The following is a 22,197-nucleotide window of genomic DNA, read 5'->3' as shown; positions in this document are numbered from 1 at the left end:
AGGATCTCATTCCTATGCCTTAATAAGTCGTGGCCATGCATTATTAAATATTTTTACATGGTGTCATCTTAGGGGTTCCGTTTTAGTATGTATTTAAGTAAGTATTGATTTTAATGCTAAAAGTACGTGTTTTTCTATGTTAATTATACTTTTAATAAATATACTTAAATACACTTTTTTATTACAGGGGAAGAAGGCTTGTCCTGCCTAGCAACAGTATCTACCGAGAATCCAGCTGAACCGACTCTCTGAATCAGGAGTCAGTCTGAACTGAACAGCTGTAAACTGCGTGTTCATTAACTGAATCGATTCAGTGCGCTGACGGGACTCGGTTCTCCGGGTACATGTCCGCGGCTGTACGTCACGGTGGAAAACAAGCCGAGCTTTAGCTTTAGCGGCTCCGCAGCGGCGCGAGGATGAGCGGCTCCCTGTAGCCGCGGAGAGAAAGACCGCAGTTCTGGGTTTATTATTATAAAGAGCAGAAACCGGAGATGAACCCGCGAGTCGCTTAAACCGCGGGGCGCACGGAGCGAGCAGCCCGCCTGCCGGACAGAGCTGCTAGGCTAAGCTAAGCTAACGGCGGAGTCTGCGCGGCGCTGTGACCGGGGGAGGAGCGTGGGCGCCGGGCAGAGCGCTGAGTTTACCACCGGTAGGTCCCGACAGCAGCCGGAACCGGAGCAGGCCTATTCCATCAAATAACAGCGAGTTTCAGCTTCTTACAGCGGATAAAAGCTTATTAACTCCACTATTAGCGCGTTCGTGTATAAATTAATTCAATATTTATCTGTTTTTAGTCATTTTTAAGCGTTTTGTGTCATTAGAGCCCTGTTTTTGCTCTCTCTTTCCTGATGAGCAGCCCTAATCTAGGGCTGCAGCTAACGATTATTCTGCTAGTCGATTAATCGACTAACTAGTCGATTATTTAACAGAGTAGTCGAATAGTCAGCTATTATTTCTGCCATCTCTTTCTTCCATCTTTGCTATAGGTTGTATCTCTTTCTCTATCTTCCTCCACTTCAAAACGATATAAACAGCAGAACATGGGATTTAAATGCCAAGAAGCCTTGGATTTCACTTTAAGTAAACCTGTAGAAGCTATCCGCTCCCTGTGCCATGTGTGTGGTTACATGATTGGAAGAGCATATTGTAATGTGACGCTTCCACATAATACATTATTGCTGCCTTCACGTCCTCCTTGGAAAACTCTTTTGTTTTAGGTTGGATGTCGTAATTACTCGACATGCATTCAAGTGTATTTTGGTCGGGTGGAAATGGACGCCATTAGGAAAATCTTTTGTTTATACTTTTGGTTTATGATTCTAAAAAAAAAAAAAAAACCTGCAGGTTTATTTTGCCCTAATCCAGGAGTATAAAGAGTGATAAAGACACGCATTAGTTAAGTGATGGTTTTATCCCATTAGAACTATGAATCATACTAGACTTTTGATTTATTAGTTAGCTAATCACAACATGCAAGTGTTCAAGTGTGCATCAATTTATTTAATTTATTTATCAATTTAAATAACAGTAAAATTATTATTAATTTTTTGACCTCTTGTTACTGACACGCCCCCAACTGGGAAACTCTGTGCTAATCTAAAAATCCGAGTTTCCCACTTTTAAATACAGTTTGTTCAGAGTTTGTGGTGGCCTTAATGTGCTCTCCTCTCATAAATATGATATTTCCAACACCATTTGAAGGCAGCATAATTCCTTTTCCGTGTGTTTATTGCAATTTAATCACTCTGTGATAGGACTGGAGCGAGAGTACTGTAATAATAAAGCGCACTGTAATATGCTCTAATCGATGCATGGTTCTGAAGTTTATGTATATGAATATAAACCAGTGATAATGATCCCCTTTCCCAGATGTTCATATATTGCCACCCTTGGCCGTTTAATTTTTTTTTACTGATTGAGTTATTGTTCATCCAGAGAAAACTAGTTGAGTTGTTTTAGAGTTGTATTTGAGTCTGGATCCTGTGTTCACTTTTTGGATTTGCAGCTCGAGGGCAGAGGCATCTCTCCAGGTGACCCCGGGAGCGCCGGTGCCCCAGCCGAAGAGACGGGGAACAGGATTGGGAAGCAGGGGGGAGCGGCCACCGCAGAGCCTGTGGAGAAGATGCAGGCCGGCAGCCCGGAGAAGAGCTCCTCCTCAGCGCAGGAGCTGAAGGAGCAGGGCAACCGCCTGTTCCTCTGCCGCAAGTACCAGGAGGCCGCGGCCTGCTACAGCAAAGCCATCGTAAGTGTGGAGGAGCCAGAGAGTGGGACTGGGAACTGGGGGAATATCGTTAATCTTTTTAATTTAAATATCAATACTCAATACTCTGATAGGAGTACTTTTAGGTAATTGATGAGGATTGTATGCAAGTATGAATAAGTAAAGATTATTTATACTGAATGTTTATTTATACTCACTTTTTTAGCACTTTATTATTTTAGCTGAGTGCTTTATGGAAGTAAATTCATTATTAGAATAGCACACAAAGTATTTAGTCAGCCACTGATTATTGTGCGAGTTCTCCAACTTACAAAGATGAGAGAGGTACGTAATTTTCATCATAGGTAAATAAATTCAGTAAATTATGGTGGAAAATATTATTTGGTCAGTAACAAAAGGTTTGCACTCACTATAGCTAGAGTTTTGGCCCATTCCTCCATGCAGATTCCCTCTAGAGGAGGCAGTAATAACACAGAGTTTCAACCTTGAAATGCTTCTTATAAAGCCACTTCTTTGTTGCCCGAGTGTTGTGTTTGTGGTCATTGTCATGCTGGAAGACCCGGCCATGTTCCATCTTCAAGGCTCTCACTGATGGAAGGAGGTTTTGGCTTAAAATCTCATGATACATGTCTTCATTCATTAATTCTTACCATGATATTTTCCCAATCCTCTGCTGGATCATCCACATGCTCTATGGTGAACTTCAGTCGGGCCTGGATATGTACTGGTTTATGCAGGGAGACATGTTTGGCACTGCAGGATTTGAGTCCCTCTCTGTGTTTTACTGAAGTTTGTCTTTGTTACTTTGGTCCCCAGCTTTCTGCAGGTCATTCATCTGGTCCCTCTGTGTAGTTCTGGGATTTTTACTCCTTGTTCTCATGATTGTTTTGATTCCACAGGATGAGATCTTGCATGGGGCTCCTGATCGAGGAGGATTATCAATGGTCTCCTATGTCTTTCATTTTCCAGTTGATTTATTCACACAGACCAACCAATAAATTGTTTACCTCTTTTAATTTTTTTTATTTTTTATTTTTTTTTTACTAAAATTACTTAAAGTGCTAACCAGAAACAAGCAAAGGTACAAGTTTAGGTACTGACACAATGCACCTTCAAACCTCAAAAAACAAATAGAAAGAAAAAATAAAATGGTGCCCTTTTTGATAAAACTTACAAAATAGAAAACAATTTAATATGCTATTAAGTAAAGAATTTTCCCCATTGAGCTTGAATTGCAAAACAAAGCTTTTAAATAAGTGCCAGTACTATATAAAATTAGATGATCTTTTCTCAGGAATATGCAAAAAATCATAGACTGTAGTTTAGATGGGGAGCTAGAGCTGCTGCTGCGTTCATTTCTTTGGGAGCAGCACTGCTCCCACTCCGCTGCATGCTTCTGTTTAAGGTGAATAGATAAAAAATTGTCGTGCTGCTTCGTTTAGAAGCACTCAGTTTAAACACACCTTACAGCGAGGACCTGTTTGGTCTACGTCCGACGCCGCAACGTCGGTGGTGAAAATTAAAACTCAGAGAAAATCGATTTTCATAAAAACACATCGTCCTTAACTGTAAATTCTAATTAATCGATAAATCAATTAATTGCCCAGCTCTCATTTTTAGTTCATTTGTTTTTCTTGGAGGCACTGGAAGTTTACTGCAAAATATTTACACTAGATTTTGTACCATTTCTGGAGCAAAAATGGCAAAAATAAAGTATGTAAATAAGTGTTCTGATCTTCAATTTAACAAAAACAACAAAACACAACTTATTTATTTCATTTTTTTTCATACCATTAGTGTATATGGCAATATAGTCAGTGCATGAATTAACAATTCATGAATTTGTAACAAATAACCATTTGTATGTGTGTGTGTGTGTGTGTGTGTGTGTGTGTGTGTGTAGAACCGGAACCCCTCAGTAGCAGTGTACTACACTAATCGGGCATTGTGCTACGTGAAGCTACAGCAGTATGACAAGGCATTGGCTGACTGTAGACACGCCCTAGAGCTCGACAGCCAATCAGTGAAGGCGCACTTCTTCCTGGGACAGTGTCACCTAGAGCTGGAGAATTATGAAGAGGCTATCGGCAACTTGCAAAGAGGTGTACACACACACACACACACACACACACACATACAAATGGTTAAATTATTATTTGTTACAGACTGTAATACACTACAGGAAGCGTAGGGAGCGCTCTATAATGCTCTATAATGTTCATATGATCCACAACATGCTCATTCTGACAGACTATAATACACTACAGGAAGTGTAGGGAGCGCTCTATAATGCTCTATAATGTTCATATGATCCACAACACGCTCATTCTGACAGACTGTAATACACTACAGGAAGTGTAGGGGGGCGCTCTATAATGCTCTATAATGTTCATATGATCCACACTCTCATTCGGACAGACTGTAATACACTACAGGAAGTGTAGAGGGCGCTCTATAATGCTCTATAATGTTCATATGATCCACAACACGCTCATTCTGACAGACTGTAATACACTACAGGAAGTGTAGAGGCGCTCTATAATGCTCTATAATGTTCAAATGATCCACACACTCATTCTGACAGACTGTAATACACTACAGGAAAAGTAGGGGGCGCTCTATAATGCTCTATAATGTTCATATGATCCACAAAACGCTCATTCTGACAGACTGTAATACACTACAGGAAGCGTAGGGAGCGCTCTATAATGTTCATATGATCCACAACACACTCATTCTGACAGACTGTGATGCACTACAGGACGTGTATTACTACACTATAATGCTCTATAACACTTATACGACCCTGTTTCTCTGTGCAGCGTATAACCTGGCGAAAGAGCAGCGTCTGAATTTTGGCGATGACATTCCGAGTGCGCTGCGCATCGCAAAGAAAAAGCGCTGGAACAGTCTGGAGGAGAAACGCATCAGCCAGGAGAACGAGCTGCACGCCTATCTCACCAAACTCATCCTGGCTGAGAGGGAGAGGTAGCTCTGCAATCCACTAGTACTGTCTGACTTCAGCTGTATCAATAACTATTAAAACACTTTTAATGTGTGTTTGCTTTGTGTGTGTGTTTCAAAGGGAAATGGAGGACTACAGAGAGAAACAGGTTTATGACAATCAGATCGACAGTGAAATCAGCAAGATCAAATCCAAACACGTGAGTTAACTCGCACAACATTTTATCAAATAAATAAAATGAATGTTTTGTAGCGTATTTCATAAACGAGGATAATTCATAGAGCTTTAGAACAGTGGTTCTCAAACACTGTAGACTAGGGGTGTGCCATATCGTATCGTACACGATAAGATCGTCAAAATTTTAAATATCGTGAATGATATTATACCCTAAAATATCGTGCCATGTCACCCATCCCATTTCCCTTTATATATCTACTAGAGACAGATTATATCTGTCCAGTATCATTTATTTTACTTAAATCCTGGATATATGGAGATATTTGGAGGAGTGCATTATTATTATTATCATGATATTCTCGATCATTGACTTCTGTTACAAATCTGATAAAATTCTTGTATTTTTTAATATCTCAGATAGGGGTGTGCAGTATTATATTGTATGTTATAATAAATAGTTTTTTTTTTCTTGCATTGTATATTGTATTTTTGAAATAGTTTTTTAAAAAGTGTTTTGTCATATCGCCAAGAGTATCGTTATCGCGAAAATATCATGAAATATCTTGATATTATTTTAGGGCCATATCTCCCACCCCTACTGTAGACTACATATTGCCCACAGTTATGCTAAAACTTGAAAGTACCAAGGATCATCCCCCTGAGCTTTCTAGTTTAATAAACTGATGTTTATTTCTTGGTAAATTGTTTGTTTCCTATATGCTATGGAGTACCAGCAGGCTCTATTTAAGGGCCTGTAAAACTGTTATTAATAATTACACTGACTTACAACAACAAACGTAAATGCATTTATTGAGATTTTAAGTGACAGACCAACACAAAGTGTAATGCAAATTATGCATTGTTTTTAACATCTCCAAACCATCACTGATTGGTGGAAACTTCACACTAGACCTCGAGCAGTTTGGACTGTCTCTCTCCACTCTTCCTCCAGACTCCGATCCCTTGATTTACTTTAAATGAAATGTAAAATGTACTGATGATCAGTGATGGTTTGGAGAGTCTTGTCTGTCATCTGCTGGTGTTGATCCACTGTGTTTTATTATCAAGTCTAAAGTCAGTGCAGTTTTATTTTCCCACAAATACTTACAGCACTACATGCTGAAACTCTGCTGGATTTCATTTTCCAGCAGGACTTGGCACACTGCCCACACTGCTGCCAAAAGTACCAATTGGTCTCATAAAATATTCTAATTTTCTGAGACTTGGGTTTTTATTGGCTGTAAGCCAAAATCATCAACAATAAAATAAATAAACTCTTAAAATAGATCACTCTGTTGTTAATACATCTATATAATAATATATGAGTTTCACATTTTCAACTGAATTACTGAAATAAAGTAACATTTTAATGATATTCAAATTTGTTGAGATGCACTAGTATATCTGATTAGCTTGACTTTTTTATTCTAAATGCATTTCAGTATAATATGATGTTCTGAATTATCAATATGTATTTCTCTTTCTCTCTCTCTTTCTCTCCCTCTCTCTCTTTGTGTAACTGAAGGAAAAATACCTGTCGGACATGGACGAGCTCTTCGCTCAGGTGGATGAGAAGAGAAAGGTGAGCAGATGAGAGGAAATATTATAAAAACATTATATTCTGTTGATGTAACAAAGATCCAGCAGAACTGCATGTTCCAGTGGCCTCGTGCAGAGCTGCAGTTTCCTTATTCAGCCACTAGGTGGCATGTAGAGCATTTGCTATAGAGTAAACTGATTATGGAACAACCAAACAATAAATTATTGTAAATATCCATATATTTGAAGCTACTTTATTCAATATAATGTGTGTATATGTAATAAAATATGACCATATTGTGGTATTGTTTTATCACACCTTTCCTGACCAACATGCTACTGGGGTGCCTCTATAGAACAGGTCCCTCCCTTTATAAAATCCCTTCTTTCCTGGTGAGGGTTGGTAGTAGGGTTGGGCGGTATGACGGTATTTCGGTATACCACGGTATTTAAATATGGTGACGGTATTGTAAAATAGTGACGGTATATTAACCACGTGATGTGCCAAACCTGAACTTTGTAAAACGGACGTTTAAGACATTCTGCGCGTCCACAATGAAAGAGCAGTAGGAGGGGTAAGCAGTTGGAGCTCACTGATTGGTTATGGGGTGGGGATTCTCACTGAGGAGATCATACAGCAAAAACTCAAAAAACTCTACAGGTTTCACTAATTTTCACCAAAATTATCGCCACAAATAGCCACATTTGTGCTGAAGTGACAATAAATCCCTAACAACTAACCAACCACCGAAATGATCAGATTTATCAGTTATCCAGCAGCATGGGGTGTTCAGTGTGAGTTACTCAAAGTTACAGCTGTTTCCTTAAATATTCCTCATCTCCTATTTCTCCGGCTCCCCTTCTCGAGCAGAACCGGCACACCACCACCACCGCTGTTAAGCTGCTGTAGTGGATACAGCGCTTATAAATAAATTAACAAACACAAAAATTAGGGTATTCAATCTGTAATTTCAGTTTGTTTTATTTTTTTCTTTTAATTACCGTTTTTATTAGTTTCAGTTAAGGGGAACTCTCACTTTCAGTTTTCGTTATTTCGTTCGTTTTCGTTAACAGTAATACTTTGTTATATGGTGATTATCAGGCCGTAGCTTTATATAAAATAAAAATAGTATTAAAAAACAGCATTTAATAAAAAACAGAAAAATATAGGTATGAAATAGGAAAATAACTAACTAAAATTAGCTCAAAATGCTAAAAGAAATATAATCTAACGAATTCTAAAATAACAAAAAAGAAATAGTCTACACACAGGTACAAAAATAAAATAATATACATTAAAAAATCATCCACGCGTTTAAAGCTCTGCAGCATTTAATAAAAACAGAAAAATAGATATGAAATAGCTCAAAATGCTAAAGGAAATATAATCTAACGAATTCTGAAATATCAAAACACACAGGTAAAAAAATTAAATAATATAACCCCCCCCGCCGCCGCCGCCGGTAATACCGTATACCGCCATATAATCTGATGACGGTATGAAAAACTTCAATACCTCCCAACCCTAGTTGGTAGGCTTGATTGGCTCCTGAAGCCACTCCCAAAACTTAAGGAGATTTTATCTAGAGAGACGAAGCTGAACATTACAGAATGCTCCACCAAAGGTGCTTTCCAGATTTACCTGGGAGGCTTAATGATGATCAGTGATCAGTGTGGACCTCAGAAACACTGAGCAGTATGTTTCTAAAATTAAAATCTTTCTTTTCTTTTCAGAAACGAGAAATTCCAGACTATCTATGTGGAAAAATTAGCTTTGAACTAATGAGAGAGCCTTGCATCACACCCAGTGGAATCACCTACGACCGCAAAGACATCGAGGAGCATCTACAGGTACACACACACACACACACACACACACACACATACTATAGCAAAGTAGGAATTCATTTAGAATTTTCTTGACATGGTTAAAATTAGCTTGGTTTTAAGTAGGATACAGAAAACAACATTTATATTTTTAAAGTAAGGTTAATAATTAAGACTTTAATTCATTTAGTCAGTTTTCCACCATTGCATAAACTGTTGCATAGCCTGCCATTTTATTTTTGTCCTGTTTTTTTTTTTTTTTAACAAAAAGCAATTACTGATCTACAGTTATTTATGAATATTATTTATTAATATTATTTATTTTAATCATGAATATATTGTAGCAGTGCTACTCAAGTCACGTGTTGCCAGCTAACACAGACATACAGCTTCTTTGCTTTGCTTAAAAAAACAAAGCTAACGCTCAGCTAATGTTACTATCCTAGCCCTGTACATCTCGTATCTGTTAGCTGGAAACAGGCAGTTTGTGAAGAGATTAAACTGAATCGTAAACTGATACTGAGCATGATAAGTGATGCTGAACGTTTCATTTCATTTAGGTTATGTGAGTGGGGAGTAAAAATGAACTTAAACCTGCCGTTTGTGGGCTCTCTCCCTGCTGGCTCTCTCTTGCAGTTTAAAATAGTACTAACGTTAGAGGAAACTCTGCTGGGTGATTTGGATTAAATTAATCGTTGTTTCCAATCAATTATTCTGTATTTTCCCCTTTTCAGCTAAATAAAAAAAGCCTGTTTTTGTCCAAATGTATTTTGGTTGCCAAATATTCTGTGCATCCTTATTGGAAGTTAGTTGATAAGGTTGTTTATTAGTTTCCTGGTTAAGTGAATAGGACATTAAATCGTTTGGTTGATGATAAGCTGTTGCTGCGCTCTCTCTACACCTTTCTTTTTCTCTCATACACACTCTTACTCTCCATCTCTCTCTCTCTCTCTCTCTCTCTCTGTCTCTCTCTCTCTCTCTGCAGCGTGTGGGACATTTTGACCCAGTGACCCGTAGTCCCCTGACCCAGGATCAGCTGATTCCTAATCTGGCCATGAAGGAGGTGATCGATGCCTTCATCCAGGAGAACGGCTGGGTGGAGGACTACTAGACATCTCCACGATCACTCACACACACACACACACATCTACACACACACATACCCACACACACACACACATACGTACGGACGGATGGACCGATGAACAGAATGAGAGGAGTGTGAGAGTAGATTAATCTCCTGTATGTATGAGTGCACTTTAAGCAGGAGAACCTCACTCTGAACACTCCTGTAGACTGCTGGAGTCTCAGGCCTCCCGCCTTTCCTTTCTCTCTCTCTCTTTCTCTGTCTCTCTCTCTTTCTCTCTCGCTTTCTATCTCTCTCTCGCGCTTTCTATCTCTCTGTAAACTTTCCATGTTTGTGCCACAGAGCTGCATCCACAACAAGGGTTGTGGGTCTCTCTCTCTCTCTCTCTCTCTCTCTCTCTCTCTCTCCCTCTCTCTTTTTATTTCTCTCTCTCTCTCCCTCTCTCCCTGTCTCTCTTTTTATTTCTCTCTCTCTTTCGTATCTGCTCTGTAGTGATTCTCAGTGTGAACTGGAGTAAGGTATATAGTACATAGTTTATTTGGCCACCAGAAAGACATTTAACGTTGCTTTTTCTCTCTCTCACACACACACATGTACACACACACACACAGATGAAATTACCGCTATACACTCTCTTTTGTCCCTCTGAGCTCACAGCAGAACCATTGGAAAATAATGTCCCCTGGCTAAAACTATGGGTTCTCCTCAGTCGGGGCTGGGTTCTGTGTGAGGGGTCCTGAAGCTGGACGATGCTCTAAAAGTCATTGAACAGATTGAAGATTGAAAAGTTGAATGTTTTATTATATAAATCCCTGTTAAATCATTTCCGTCTCAGCTGGTGAATGTGTGATGCTGTTTACACATTGCATTAACATGTGCTTTGGGTCCAGATCGAAAAAAACAAGGGGTCTACAGGCCGGTTTATATTACTGCATCCAATTGCATTGCAATGCATTGCCTATAGCGTAGCCTGTGCGAGCGCCCTACGCAGCTGTGCGAGCGCCCTACGCAGCTGTGCGAGCGCCCTACGCAGCTGTGCGAGCGCCCTACGCAGCTGTGCGAGCGCCCTACGCAGCTGTGCGAGCGCCCTACGCAGCTGTGTGCTTTTATACGTACACCTTATCCATTCCACCATGAAATCTTGAGTTGAAATTAAATTAGAGGGGGGGATTGGACCTCATCCATTCTGCCATGAGATATTGTTATTTTTAATAAGAATAGAAAATACTTAGCAACAACTGTCCAACACCTTATTAACCAACCTTCAACAGCTTAGCAACCACCTGATGTACCAGAGCGACCGCCTCGTCTAGTCCATCGTGGTATCATTTGAAAATGAGTTGAAATAAAATGGGGAAAAGACCAAATTATCAGAATTTTTTCAGTTTTCAGTGGATGTAATGGACATGGAGAGATAACGATTGAATGTATAGGCAGCAAAACTATCGTTATTATAGTGATACTAGTAAATTTACTACAATTCCCACAATGCCTTGCCAAATCTAAGGTTACCTCCTAATGACGACAGGTTTAAGTTTCCAGGTTGGAATTTAATCTCGAATGCTTGAACGCTCTGTTGTTGTAGTGTGTAAAGGTTATAAGTTTTTATATAATTTCAAAATTTTCTCCATTTTTGCCCCAATTTACTCAGCCAATTACCCATCCCACTCATTAGGATCACTAGTGATGCCCCAACACCAGGAGGGTAAATACGATCACACGCCTCCTCCTTTTTAAACTGCTGCTAATGTAGCATTGCCGAGTAGCATCTTAGCACTAACGCTCGGAGGAAAGCGCAGCGACTCGGTTCTGATACATCAGCTCACAGGCGCTGCCTTGTGCTGATCACCCTAGGAGTGATGAGGGGAAAGAGCAGAGCACCATCTACTGTACCCACCCAGAGGGAGCAAGACCAACTGTGCTCTCTCGGGGCTCTGGCAGCTGATGGCAAGCTGCATGACAGGGATTCAAACCAGCTCTCTCGTGACAGATTTGACAATTCATTAAAAAGTTAAATTAGATGGAAAGAGGCAAGAATATCAGAAACACTTGTTCATATTCTTGGTCATTCCTCGTAACGTAAATGTTACTTGCTAATGGCTACGGCTTAAGGTTTTAGGGTGGAAGTTGAGTTCTTCAAACTTTGCTCACATTTTAATGAGTACTGTGTGATTTCATGCAGAGAAACGTGACTGAAAACACATGTTGGTGTAGTGTGTGTGTGTGTGTGTGTGTTTCAGTGCTTAAGCTTTATTATCTGGGTGGTGTGGGTGATGTTAATAAGGCAGATATTATAGTAAATATTGGAGCGTTAATAAGATTGTTATAAATGGTTATGAATGTTGGATAAACTGTAGATAGCTGTGTGTGGATGAACTTGATTATCACGAGGAGGATGCTGTGGGGGTATATATTGTTGAGCTGTTTAGACACACAAACACACACACACATATACATACACACACATACACACACACACACACACCGGTTCTACCTTCCATTGAGATCCAGTGCATTCAGTGCAGCACCGTTGCCAATCAAACTGCATTAAACTCATCTGACCAATCAGGAGAGGAGGGAGGAGGAGCCTAAGAATCAGCAACAACACACAATCATACTACAGATGATACCTCTGCTTTGCAGTGTATATGTGTGTGTGTGTGTGTGTGTGTGTGAGAGAGCTAGAGGGATGTGTATGTTTGCTTGTTTTTTTTTTTTGTAAAGTTTGGTTGTTTTTATCTGTTCAGCTGTATTTGGATGCTTCACTTTTTTAATATTTTGGTTTAATTTTTATTTTCGAACACACAGACACACACACAGATTGTTTAGTCTTGGTGTCTGTGGTTCAGAGAGACTAGGGTTAGCCATTAGCTGAAGTGGTTAAAGCTCAGTAGCTGTTCTGAAACTGTTTCCGGCTGCAGCGGGTGGTCAGAAGAGAGTAACATTTGGACGCATGTTAAATAAATCTTATTTTTTCTAAATATGCGTGTGAAGATGTGTTCTTCTCTCTTCTTTTTCAGTGTGAAACACTGTTCTGTTTTATTCAGACTTTCAAACCAATTATAGGATGTTGAAGCAGGCCATCGTCACCCATTAAACAATATAAGAAGAAGAAAAAAGAAGAGGTGTTGTGCTATAATCCGACTCCTCTTGGTGATGGGCAGGAGCGTCACGCAGCGGAAAAGGTACAACAGATTACGGTGCTGGTGATTCTGTATCTACTGTAACTGTAGATTAATTACAGAGCAGTATGGGTACAGCAGATTACGGTGCTGGTGATTCTGTATCTACTGTAACTAGATTAATTACAGAGCAGTATGGGTACAACAGATTACAGTGCTGGTGATTCTGTATCTACTGTAACTGTAGATTAATTACAGAGCAGTACAGGTACAACAGATTACAGTGCTGGTGATTCTGTATCTACTGTAGCTGTAGATTAATTACAGAGCAGTACAGGTACAACAGATTACAGTGCTGGTGATTGTGTATCTACTGTAACTGTAGATTACAGAGCAGTACAGGTACAACAAATTGCAGTGCTGGTGATTCTGTATCTACTGTAACTGTAGATTAATTACAGAGCAGTACGGGTACAACAGATTACTGTGCTGGTGATTCTGTATCTACTGTAACTGTAGATTAATTACAGAGCAGTACGGGTACAACAGATTACTGTGCTGGTGATTCTGTATCTACTGTAGCTGTAGATTAATTACAGAGCAGTACGGGTACAACAGATTACAGTGCTGGTGATTCTGTTTCTACTGTAACTGTAGATTAATTACAGAGCAGTACAGGTACAACAGATTACGGCGGTGGTGATTCTGTATCTACTGTAACTGTAGATTAATTACAGAGCAGTACGGGTACAACAGATTACGGCGCTGGTGATTCTGTATCTACTGAAACTGTAGATTAGATTACAGTGCTGGTGATTCTGTATCTACTGTAACTGTAGATTAATTACAGAGCAGTACGGGTACAACAGATTACGGTGCTGGTGATTCTGTATCTACTGTAACTGTAGATTAATTACAGAGCAGTACAGGTACAACAGATTACGGTGCTGGTGATTGTGTATCTACTGTAACTGTAGATTAATTACAGAGCAGTACGATTTACTGCTGGTTATGGATTATGGTGCTGGTGATCTCTGTATCTACTGTTACTGTAGATAAACCCTTATATATAAAGGCAGTATGTTTGGGACCAGTCCATTGTTGCCTGAGTTTATTCCCCAGCTTTCTCTGTTATGGTTCCTAACATTTATTGTTATTTCTTTCTTTTAAATTTTACCTGCTTCCTCTGCAACATCATCCAGCACCATTCCTCATCAAATGTGCTTCTAAGAAGCTGTTGCTACTCTTTCTTTGCTGTCAATATTTTGTTCCAGGATTTAATACAGTGGGCGAACTTTGCTGTCTGGTTCCACTATACTAACAGGTATGATTAACAGAGGATTTCTCAGGCCTAATTCATTCATACACAACGTGAGCATCAACATACTGGACACATCAGTGCTTGCAATGAATATTTTATTAGATGTATTAGACTGAAGGTATGAACACTGTTGTAGTCGTTGGTTGTTATTTGGAATAAATCTTAGTTGAGGGGAGAAAGCTGGGTTTTTGCTAGACGACACTGTGCTGTTTATTATCTCCCAAAGCAGATAATAAACAGGAGCGAACCCGTCACAAAGCATTCCCCCCCTCCGAAGTATCAAAGTAACAAAGTCAAACCAGTCATTAACATGGAAATGGAAGGAAGAGTACAGACACAGAAAACTGAGCAAAATTAGACCATTAGAAATACAGAATAAGCAAAAATTTAACCACCACCACTTTCAGTGATAGAGCTCTTTAGCTCTGAATCATTACATCTTACATTTCAGATGTATTTCTCAGGCGCTACAATAGCATTTCCTTTAACCTCGTACTGCATAGTGTTCCAGTTCAGAACATTAGCGGTTGGTCCCACCCACTCCTTCTCATTAAAGTGTCTAATCTGACTGCCTGTAAGAACTGAATCCCACATGTTCACATCAGTAATTTCACCCACAAAACTCTGATTTATATCAAAATCACCCAGGTAAGAGTCGGGGTCCTGTCCCAGCAGCACCGCGCCCCCGGACTGGACCCGGTGACCCTGTCTGTACACCTGTAAGGTGCTGCGCTTCCCGTCCACCCAGAAAGCAGCCAGACCGGTGCTGGACTCCCAGGTGAGACACAGGTTTGTACGGAAAACGGACAGAAGAGGGATGGAATACAGGGCACCGTCACTGTTGCTCAAGTAGAAGCTGATTTTGCCTTTTTCCTGCCACACATTCAGTTCATCGAAGTTTTGGGTTCGATAAGCGAAGAGGATGGTTTCCCGTTTCGGCTGATTCACCACATCTGGATCCACAGAGAGACGCAGGCACAGAGTAAAAGCATCCAAACTGAGAGGCTTCAGGGGGATGAGCTTCACGTAGGAGTTCGCCGATGCTTGCGGGAAAAACACTGTATTACCAGTCAGACCTCCTGAAAAAGAAATAATATTAATTTTAATATAATAAACCCTTAAACACGTAGTCTAGATCCAGCTAGTCTCATCAGCTGTACTTTGGATCGTATCCAACATATTCTTTTCCCAGATCTCTGCTCAGATCCCAGCATATTGAACTTCGTTGTTATAAGGTGTGTCATCACTTTGAATAATAGTGACTAGCTGTCACCAGTTACATTTCAACAATCCAGATACCAAAAAGTGAAGGGGGCTTTGTCGGATTTGTAGGTACAGCCTAACTAAAAGGAGAGATCCAGAAGGTAACACAGACACGAACACACCCTGAAACACTGTCATCCATCTACCCTGTAATAGCATCACAATCTTAGTTCATCACAGAGCCATGCAGTGAAAATTTAAGTCTTAAACTTTTTAGTTTTGCTCAATTTCAGTGGTTCTTCACATCATCTAAAGCTGAGTTGAGGTGGACAGAACTGCTGTGCATTACAGAAATAGGTATTAATTTCTCAGTTTAGAGCTTAACACAGGAAACTTTACACAGAAAGCTACAGCGGGTCAGATAATCTAGAGCCGAAATGTACAGAGAAAGGCACTCAGTCTTTTAGCTTAGCCTGTCGTATGCTAGTGGTGCATTACCTCAGTGTGCTAATGCTAAGCTAGTTTCTAGCTTAGCCTGTCGTATGTTCAAAGCTGAAATGTATATGTATGAGAGGTAAAAATAGATATTGTTATTAATAAATAAAGTCAGAGTATGAAAGACTGAGGTGAGTCAGGTAGAAACTGAACTAGGTTAATGCTAGCTAACTAGGTTAGCTGGTTAGCTTAGCTAGGTTAGCTGGATAAAGCTAAGACCAGATAAGGCCAAAGTCTGATAAACCGCCACTTTGTGAGAAAAAAGGGCAGTTGCCTGGGTTTTATGGTGCAACTTTAGCTAACTATATTATTTTTATTTATTAAGAAACTAGGCTAAACTGATCCAGTGGTGGATTCTGAGTCTGAAGTAACTAAACTAAGTTAACACTATCTTAGCCTGTCGTATGTTAGTGGTGGGTTACCTCAGTGTGCTAATGCTAAGCTAGTTTTTAGCTTAGCCTGTCTTATTCTAGTGGTGAGTTACCTTACATATATTTATAGTATACGTATATAGTTTCTTTTAACAGTGCAAAACAGCATATGTATGCAATATAACCACACACTGTAGAATTTGTTTAAAATGGTAGAATGCAAATAAAATGTTCTAAACAATGTAACTAAACAATTAGAAATTATGTATGCGTTATATGTGAATGTATAAAATCATCATAGTCTATGTATTATATTAAATAACTTCAAACCATGAAACATAACACAGTATGCTAAGTTTGTTGGAAAAAAGTGTGTTTAGGCAGACACTTTTAGTATTAGATTAATTCGAACCGCATGTATAATAGTACTGTGCAAAAGTTTTAGGCACCAAAGCAAGCACTAATCCATTTATCTCAGCAATATGAGTATTTTTACATGAAAAAGCAGCACATATGATTTGAACAGATGCAAACAAACATATAGTAAAAAGTAACAAGGAATTCTCATTTTTAACTATAAGTATGTTATATATTCTGTGAGCCTGAAGCTGAAGAACAAAGTGTAGAGATTCCAGATTTCTCCTGGATGCTCCTCAGCCAGCATGTGTGTAATATGTTCAGTTCCGTCAGCAGCTCACCTGATTTATCACATTTACCAATTTATCAATTTACCAAACCAGGTGTTGATTAATATGATGAGAACTAGAAATAACTCTATTAAACTCAGATGAGGAGGAGAGATTAGGAGATGTTTTAAGGAAATCAGGGCTGTAAAAGCTCTGCTTTTTGTTAAATTGCTGTTTTTATATTTATTGTAATGCTGTAATGTGTTTTACTGAGATAATAAACACTTACTGCACAGATAAGAAGCTTTTTCTTTACTGAAATTCCCACAGGTGCCTCAAACTTTTGCACAGTACTGTATGTTTTGTTCAGAAATATGTTGTTCATAACAGAAATCATTTTAATGTAAGAAGTAAAATCATGCATTTTACGCATAACATATGCTTTCAAATGAGCTTCGATATTAATGTGATTTTTATACCATATCAGCGTCTGAAGACGCCTGTTGCACAGGGAACCTGGACACTGCTCCCTCTCCCTGTATTCCCCTCCTCAGCCTCTCGTTTCTCTCCCGCTGTGTGCTGTTTAGCTTCATATGTTAGCACGGGTCTCTGCGTTCTAAATCACAGAAATAGTGCACTATATAGTGTGTTAACCAAAGGTAAATAGTGCACTATATAGTGTGTTAACCAAAGGTAAATAGTGCACTATTTCTGTGATAGGGGCATACTATCACAGAATCTACTAACGCAAATACAGCCACCGCACTGTCCCCTAAGCTAGTTTTTTTTTAGCTTAGCCAGTCGTATGTTAATGGTGGGTTATCTCAGCATGCTAACGCTAAGCTAGACTTTTTTTTATGCGTAGCAGTTCGTATTCTAGTGGTGGATTATCTTACCTACTAATGCTAAGCTAGTCTTTTATCTTAGTGGCCGTATGGTAGTGGTTACCTAGCGTCAAGCTAATGTCAAGCTAGTCTCGACACATTGTTTATGCCCATATATGCAGTTCGATGTCTAAGTCGAATTTTTCAATGGGAGGGATGAATGGGCTTTTCAAAAATATGCCTCAATCACATTCTGTGGTAATTAAATAGAAAGTATGTAATATTATAATTATTTAAGTTTTAAACGTCGTTTTGGCAATGCCATACCTGTCAAGTTTAGATTTAAAAATAAGGGACATTTTCCTCTGTCCACTCCCACCAGCCCAACGAAGGTTTAGTATCCCTTACATTTTAAGACAGGTTTAAAAAAATCTAAAATAACCACATGTGAAACACTTACAGACTACAATTAGATTATCAGAATCTGAAATGTTGTGGACATTCCTACATATGTCATTCTTTTAATACAGCCAAATTAAAAATACTTTTCTAGATATTTAAAAAAAGGTTAAGATTTCATGTCTTTTGTGGCATAATGCACTCTTTTATATGATATTTTTTATTTTTATTTAATGGATTTAAAATTTAACAAAAGGTGCACAAAGTCTGCAAAATGACTGTTGGTGACCTAAAAATAGTATCATGAGCTTTTACTAAAAGGACATGGACCAGATATGTTTCATCAGTAAAAATTAGTCCTAATGGGCCTACTAAATTAATAATTTTTAATTAATACTTCTTTCTTTTGATCACTCCTGATTAGTTCAGTTCATTTCGGTCCTCTACACATTTCTAGTTAAACTGAGTCACAAACTTTATTTTTTTTATTTTAAGAGGTTTAATCTGTGTGTTTTATTTCGGAGACGAGTATTTTTAAGCAGCTATCAGAAAAATCTCATCATAGTTTCCATTAACCTACCGTTACCTTTCTTTTAGAAAAATCGCTGTATATCCAGATATGTTTTAAAATCAGCTGCTCCGACGAGCTGCCTGAACTCACAGCGACGGGGGGCTTACGTACACTGACCCTCCTTTGCAAGCTGATTGGCTGTTTCTCCTGAAAGGCGGGACTTTCTCCTTGAACCGGCTCCACGATTGGTTAAGAGACACAGAGCGGTCAGTGCCCTGTCTCCTCAATAATATATGTTTTTTTATTTTAATATAATACGGGACATTTACGGGAAAATAATAATACGGGAGGACGGCGGGAAAAAGGAGTAAAATACGGTAGACTTGACAGGTATGCAATGCTAATGATATGTTAATTTGAGGATTAGTTTCACATAAGGATAGAGCGTAATCTTTTTATGACCCTTAAATCCAGATGTAAACGTGTGAAAATACTTAAAACTGACTTAAAAATCCCTTATTTAAAAAAGCATTTTTGATGCTCTTGTGTATAAAGTGAACTATTAGTAAAAACCAGAGACCGTAAAAAAAGATTGACGCCGTGACGCTGTTCACATTTATTCAATGAAAATGAAGCCAAAATCTTCCTCCATGTTGGCGATCCTGAAACCCGAGTCTGTAGAGCGCAGTAGAGACCAGAGGAGGGAGAAAGACTGTGGAGAGACAGCCTACTCATTTACCTCTGAGGCTGCCTCGAGGTCACAGACTGCAGAGCGGGGCGGAGCGGAGCTGACGGTCTGTTATTGGTCCCGCCCATAAGCAGCCCTTTTACAATAACCACACCTTTTTTGAATAGAGCTTAATAACGTTTTAAAACCGAATTCTGTGGGGATATAAAAATTTGACAATATAAGCAGAGGTTACACTAGCTGCTGCATTTAAATAAAGGAGGTAGAATTACAGTATATTGGGAAAAAACGTGATTGAAAGTTGTTCTGTTTTGCCATTGAAACCTATGGGAATGGGTGGAGTTACAAAGCTTTCTGAAACCGAACAGCAGGGGGCGCCCGACCTGTGGTGGCTTCACTTTTGAGAGACGATGCTCTGTCCAGCTATATACAAACATTTACAGAGCGTATAAATTACAAAAAAAAAGCTCTTAATGTGAGCTATATTTTCTTTTGTATTCTTACACATTTATTTGGGAGACCACTTCCCACGAGTTTCAGATTTTTTTGGTTAATCTGAAGTGTCAATCATACTTTTATCCAATCATGTTTTACAGCTTGCTAGTGATTATTTTAAATGCTAAAACGTCTGGTGAAATTGGTTTGTTTCAGCACGTCAGGCATATGCTAGCTTGCTCTACACAAAAATTAAGTATTTTATATGAACGTTTGTCTTGCTTATGCATAGTGTTTAGAGCTGAAATGAATATGTATAGGAGGTAGGAATAGATATTGTTATTAATAAATAAAGAAATAAGTATATAGAGAAATGAAATACTGAGGTGAGTCAGGTATAAACTGAACTAGTTAAACAGTTTTTTGTGATGTTTCACGTTCTGTAACAGTGAGAAGAACTTACCGTTAACGGCTGAGTTCAGATACAGCAGGACACACAGCAGGAGTGCAGCCTTCATTTTACTGTTAATATTAAATTACAAAAAAAACGTTTTAATACGTAACCATTGTATTTTCAGAAAGGACACAGAAATAAATATACAGGAATTAGTGAAGAAGATAAAGTGTTGAACTCACCTGGTTGTGAGGGTGTACAGGCTGGATGAACACAAGGTTTTAGTCTGGCTCTGTCTGAGGCGAGATGCTGTAGAGACGGTAAAACTGGCCAGTTTATAGGAATCAGTTTAAACCCATGTCCCGTTTAATTGTATTATCTATCATCATTTAATCTACCATCTGTTTATTTAATTCAAACAATAGGATCCAGGATCCTTCACTGGAAACTCAGTTTCCATTCTATTTACAGAAGAAGAAAGACGGTGAGTAAACACATACGGAGAGAGTCACTCAGAATGCAATGGTTTGCAAACCTCTCATACCCTTATTAACTTACTTTTAAACTCAGCTTGTTGAATTGAATCTGCTCCCAATTCCTAACCTTTAATTGTTGCGCTATTCTTGTTTCTCAAGTTTTCATCAACTTTCATCAACTTTTATTTGATTGCAAATATGAAAAATATGACATCCATTCCTTCACTTCAGACCATTTAATTGTAGCGATCTACAGATGAGCCGTCAACCGCAGTGCACCATGCAGCTTGATTTAGGGCGTCAGTGTGTCTTTGCTATCGTAACGACGGGAAAAGTACACCTTGCACGGCTCGAAACACGCAAAAAGGCATGTACTAATTCTCTTAATTAATGATGGGTGTTGTTAATTTTGGGCGTAATGTGAAATAAACCAATCAGAGTATTTTGCTCATCATTCTCTTTAAGAGTCAGGTGAGCTCTGTCTTTGGTGTATTGCTATTATAGCGGTGCAGCTACCTGGACGTGTCCAACAAACTCTTCTCAGCAGAGGAAACTGAGCTGCTGGTTGACGCTGTGAAGGAGCTCCAGCAGCTCATTTACGGGAACAGCAATGTTATTTTATTTACTATTCTGTTTATTGTTGATGTAAAAGTTGGGTTTGTGCTGCTGTGTGTTCATGTGTGTGTAATAAGTGGGGGTGTACGCTCGGCTCGGCACAGCACCTGTGTTACCGAGATAGCGATGAACGTCTGACTGTTGGCGTCTGTCTAGGTTGTATTCAGTCAGTGGAGCTTCTGTGTTTTCTGTTACCAAGATAAACAAGCAAAACTCCAGAAATGTACCTGAACACACCTCATTTCCATTGCTATTTAAAAAAAAAGACGTAAGGTGTGAAAATAGCAAGATAGTTTTAAAACCAGTAATTTTTACACTTTTACTTGAAGAGTAAAAAGCTTGATTCTTGATTCTTCAACTTCTACAGAAGTATTTTAAACCCTACTATCTATACTTCTATACGGAGCTACGGAGTAATGAACTTTGGCTGGCAACTGGGGAGTACATTAATGTATAAAATCAAATCATCACAGCAATGCTTCAAAATCTTGCACATAGACAGTTACTCCAACAAAATCAGCATAAACTCTTTATCATACCCTTGCTTAGATGTCCCAGTACATTTGTCCATATACAGTAGTGTATTATTATTTGAGTTTTCTATAATAACCTATATTTTTGTGATCATCAGGTTCAGCTTTTGCATAAAACCTAGCTTTATAACACTAATGTTACATTTTACGACCCTTAAAGATCAGTGTAGATCAGGGCTCGGCAATAGGCAATGTGGCCTGCGTGCATGAAACCTCTGAATTTGTGTATCATTCCTTTATTTAATATTCAATTAAGAATCAAAATCTGAAAATTACAAAAAAGAATTATTATTTAGTTTTTCGTTTTTTAATATAAAACAAAAAACAAATAATGGCTTGTTTTTTTCTGTTTTTATTTGATGGTCCAA

General features: G+C 38.8%; 2 protein-coding genes across 2 annotated transcripts; one reads left to right on the top strand and one right to left on the bottom strand.

Annotated features, from left to right (window-relative positions):
• The first annotated feature begins 314 nt into the window (after window positions 1–314).
• On the top strand, window positions 315–12,797 carry stub1 (STIP1 homology and U-Box containing protein 1). The gene is made up of 8 exons (XM_049480086.1): window positions 315–649; window positions 2,006–2,242; window positions 4,125–4,323; window positions 5,044–5,209; window positions 5,307–5,385; window positions 6,889–6,945; window positions 8,637–8,753; window positions 9,715–12,797. Exons 2-8 carry the CDS (start codon window positions 2,123–2,125, stop codon window positions 9,838–9,840), a joined length of 864 nt encoding a protein of 287 aa, XP_049336043.1. The 5' UTR covers window positions 315–649; window positions 2,006–2,122; the 3' UTR covers window positions 9,841–12,797.
• A 1,709-nt stretch (window positions 12,798–14,506) lies between these two features.
• Window positions 14,507–21,680, bottom strand: LOC103036721 (pentraxin fusion protein-like). Its single transcript, XM_049480088.1, has 3 exons — window positions 20,448–21,680; window positions 20,275–20,333; window positions 14,507–15,338 (listed from the first exon to the last, which is right to left on the bottom strand). Exons 2-3 carry the CDS (start codon window positions 20,327–20,329, stop codon window positions 14,707–14,709), a joined length of 687 nt encoding a protein of 228 aa, XP_049336045.1. The 5' UTR covers window positions 20,330–20,333; window positions 20,448–21,680; the 3' UTR covers window positions 14,507–14,706.
• Between the last annotated feature and the right edge of the window lie 517 nt (window positions 21,681–22,197).

The sequence above is a fragment of the Astyanax mexicanus genome, chromosome 6, assembly GCF_023375975.1.
Source record: "Astyanax mexicanus isolate ESR-SI-001 chromosome 6, AstMex3_surface, whole genome shotgun sequence".
In the NCBI taxonomy this organism is placed as follows: Eukaryota; Metazoa; Chordata; class Actinopteri; order Characiformes; family Acestrorhamphidae; genus Astyanax; species Astyanax mexicanus.
This window is presented reverse-complemented; position numbering and strand designations above follow the sequence as displayed.

What these genes read in the sequence shown, in the direction of transcription:
- stub1 (XM_049480086.1), top strand. Translation starts at nt 2,123, where the DNA reads ATGCAGGCCGGCAGCCCGGAGAAGAGCTCCTCCTCAGCGCAGGAGCTG. An exon ending in CCTGCTACAGCAAAGCCATC is followed by an intron (nt 2,243 to 4,124) that starts GTAAGTGTGGAG and finishes GTGTGTGTGTAG; the next exon opens with AACCGGAACCCCTCAGTAGC. An exon ending in ACATCGAGGAGCATCTACAG is followed by an intron (nt 8,754 to 9,714) that starts GTACACACACAC and finishes CTCTCTCTGCAG; the next exon opens with CGTGTGGGACATTTTGACCC.
- LOC103036721 (XM_049480088.1), bottom strand. Translation starts at nt 20,329, where the DNA reads ATGAAGGCTGCACTCCTGCTGTGTGTCCTGCTGTATCTGAACTCAGCC. An exon ending in TCTGAACTCAGCCGTTAACG is followed by an intron (nt 15,339 to 20,274) that starts GTAAGTTCTTCT and finishes TTTCTTTTTCAG; the next exon opens with GAGGTCTGACTGGTAATACA.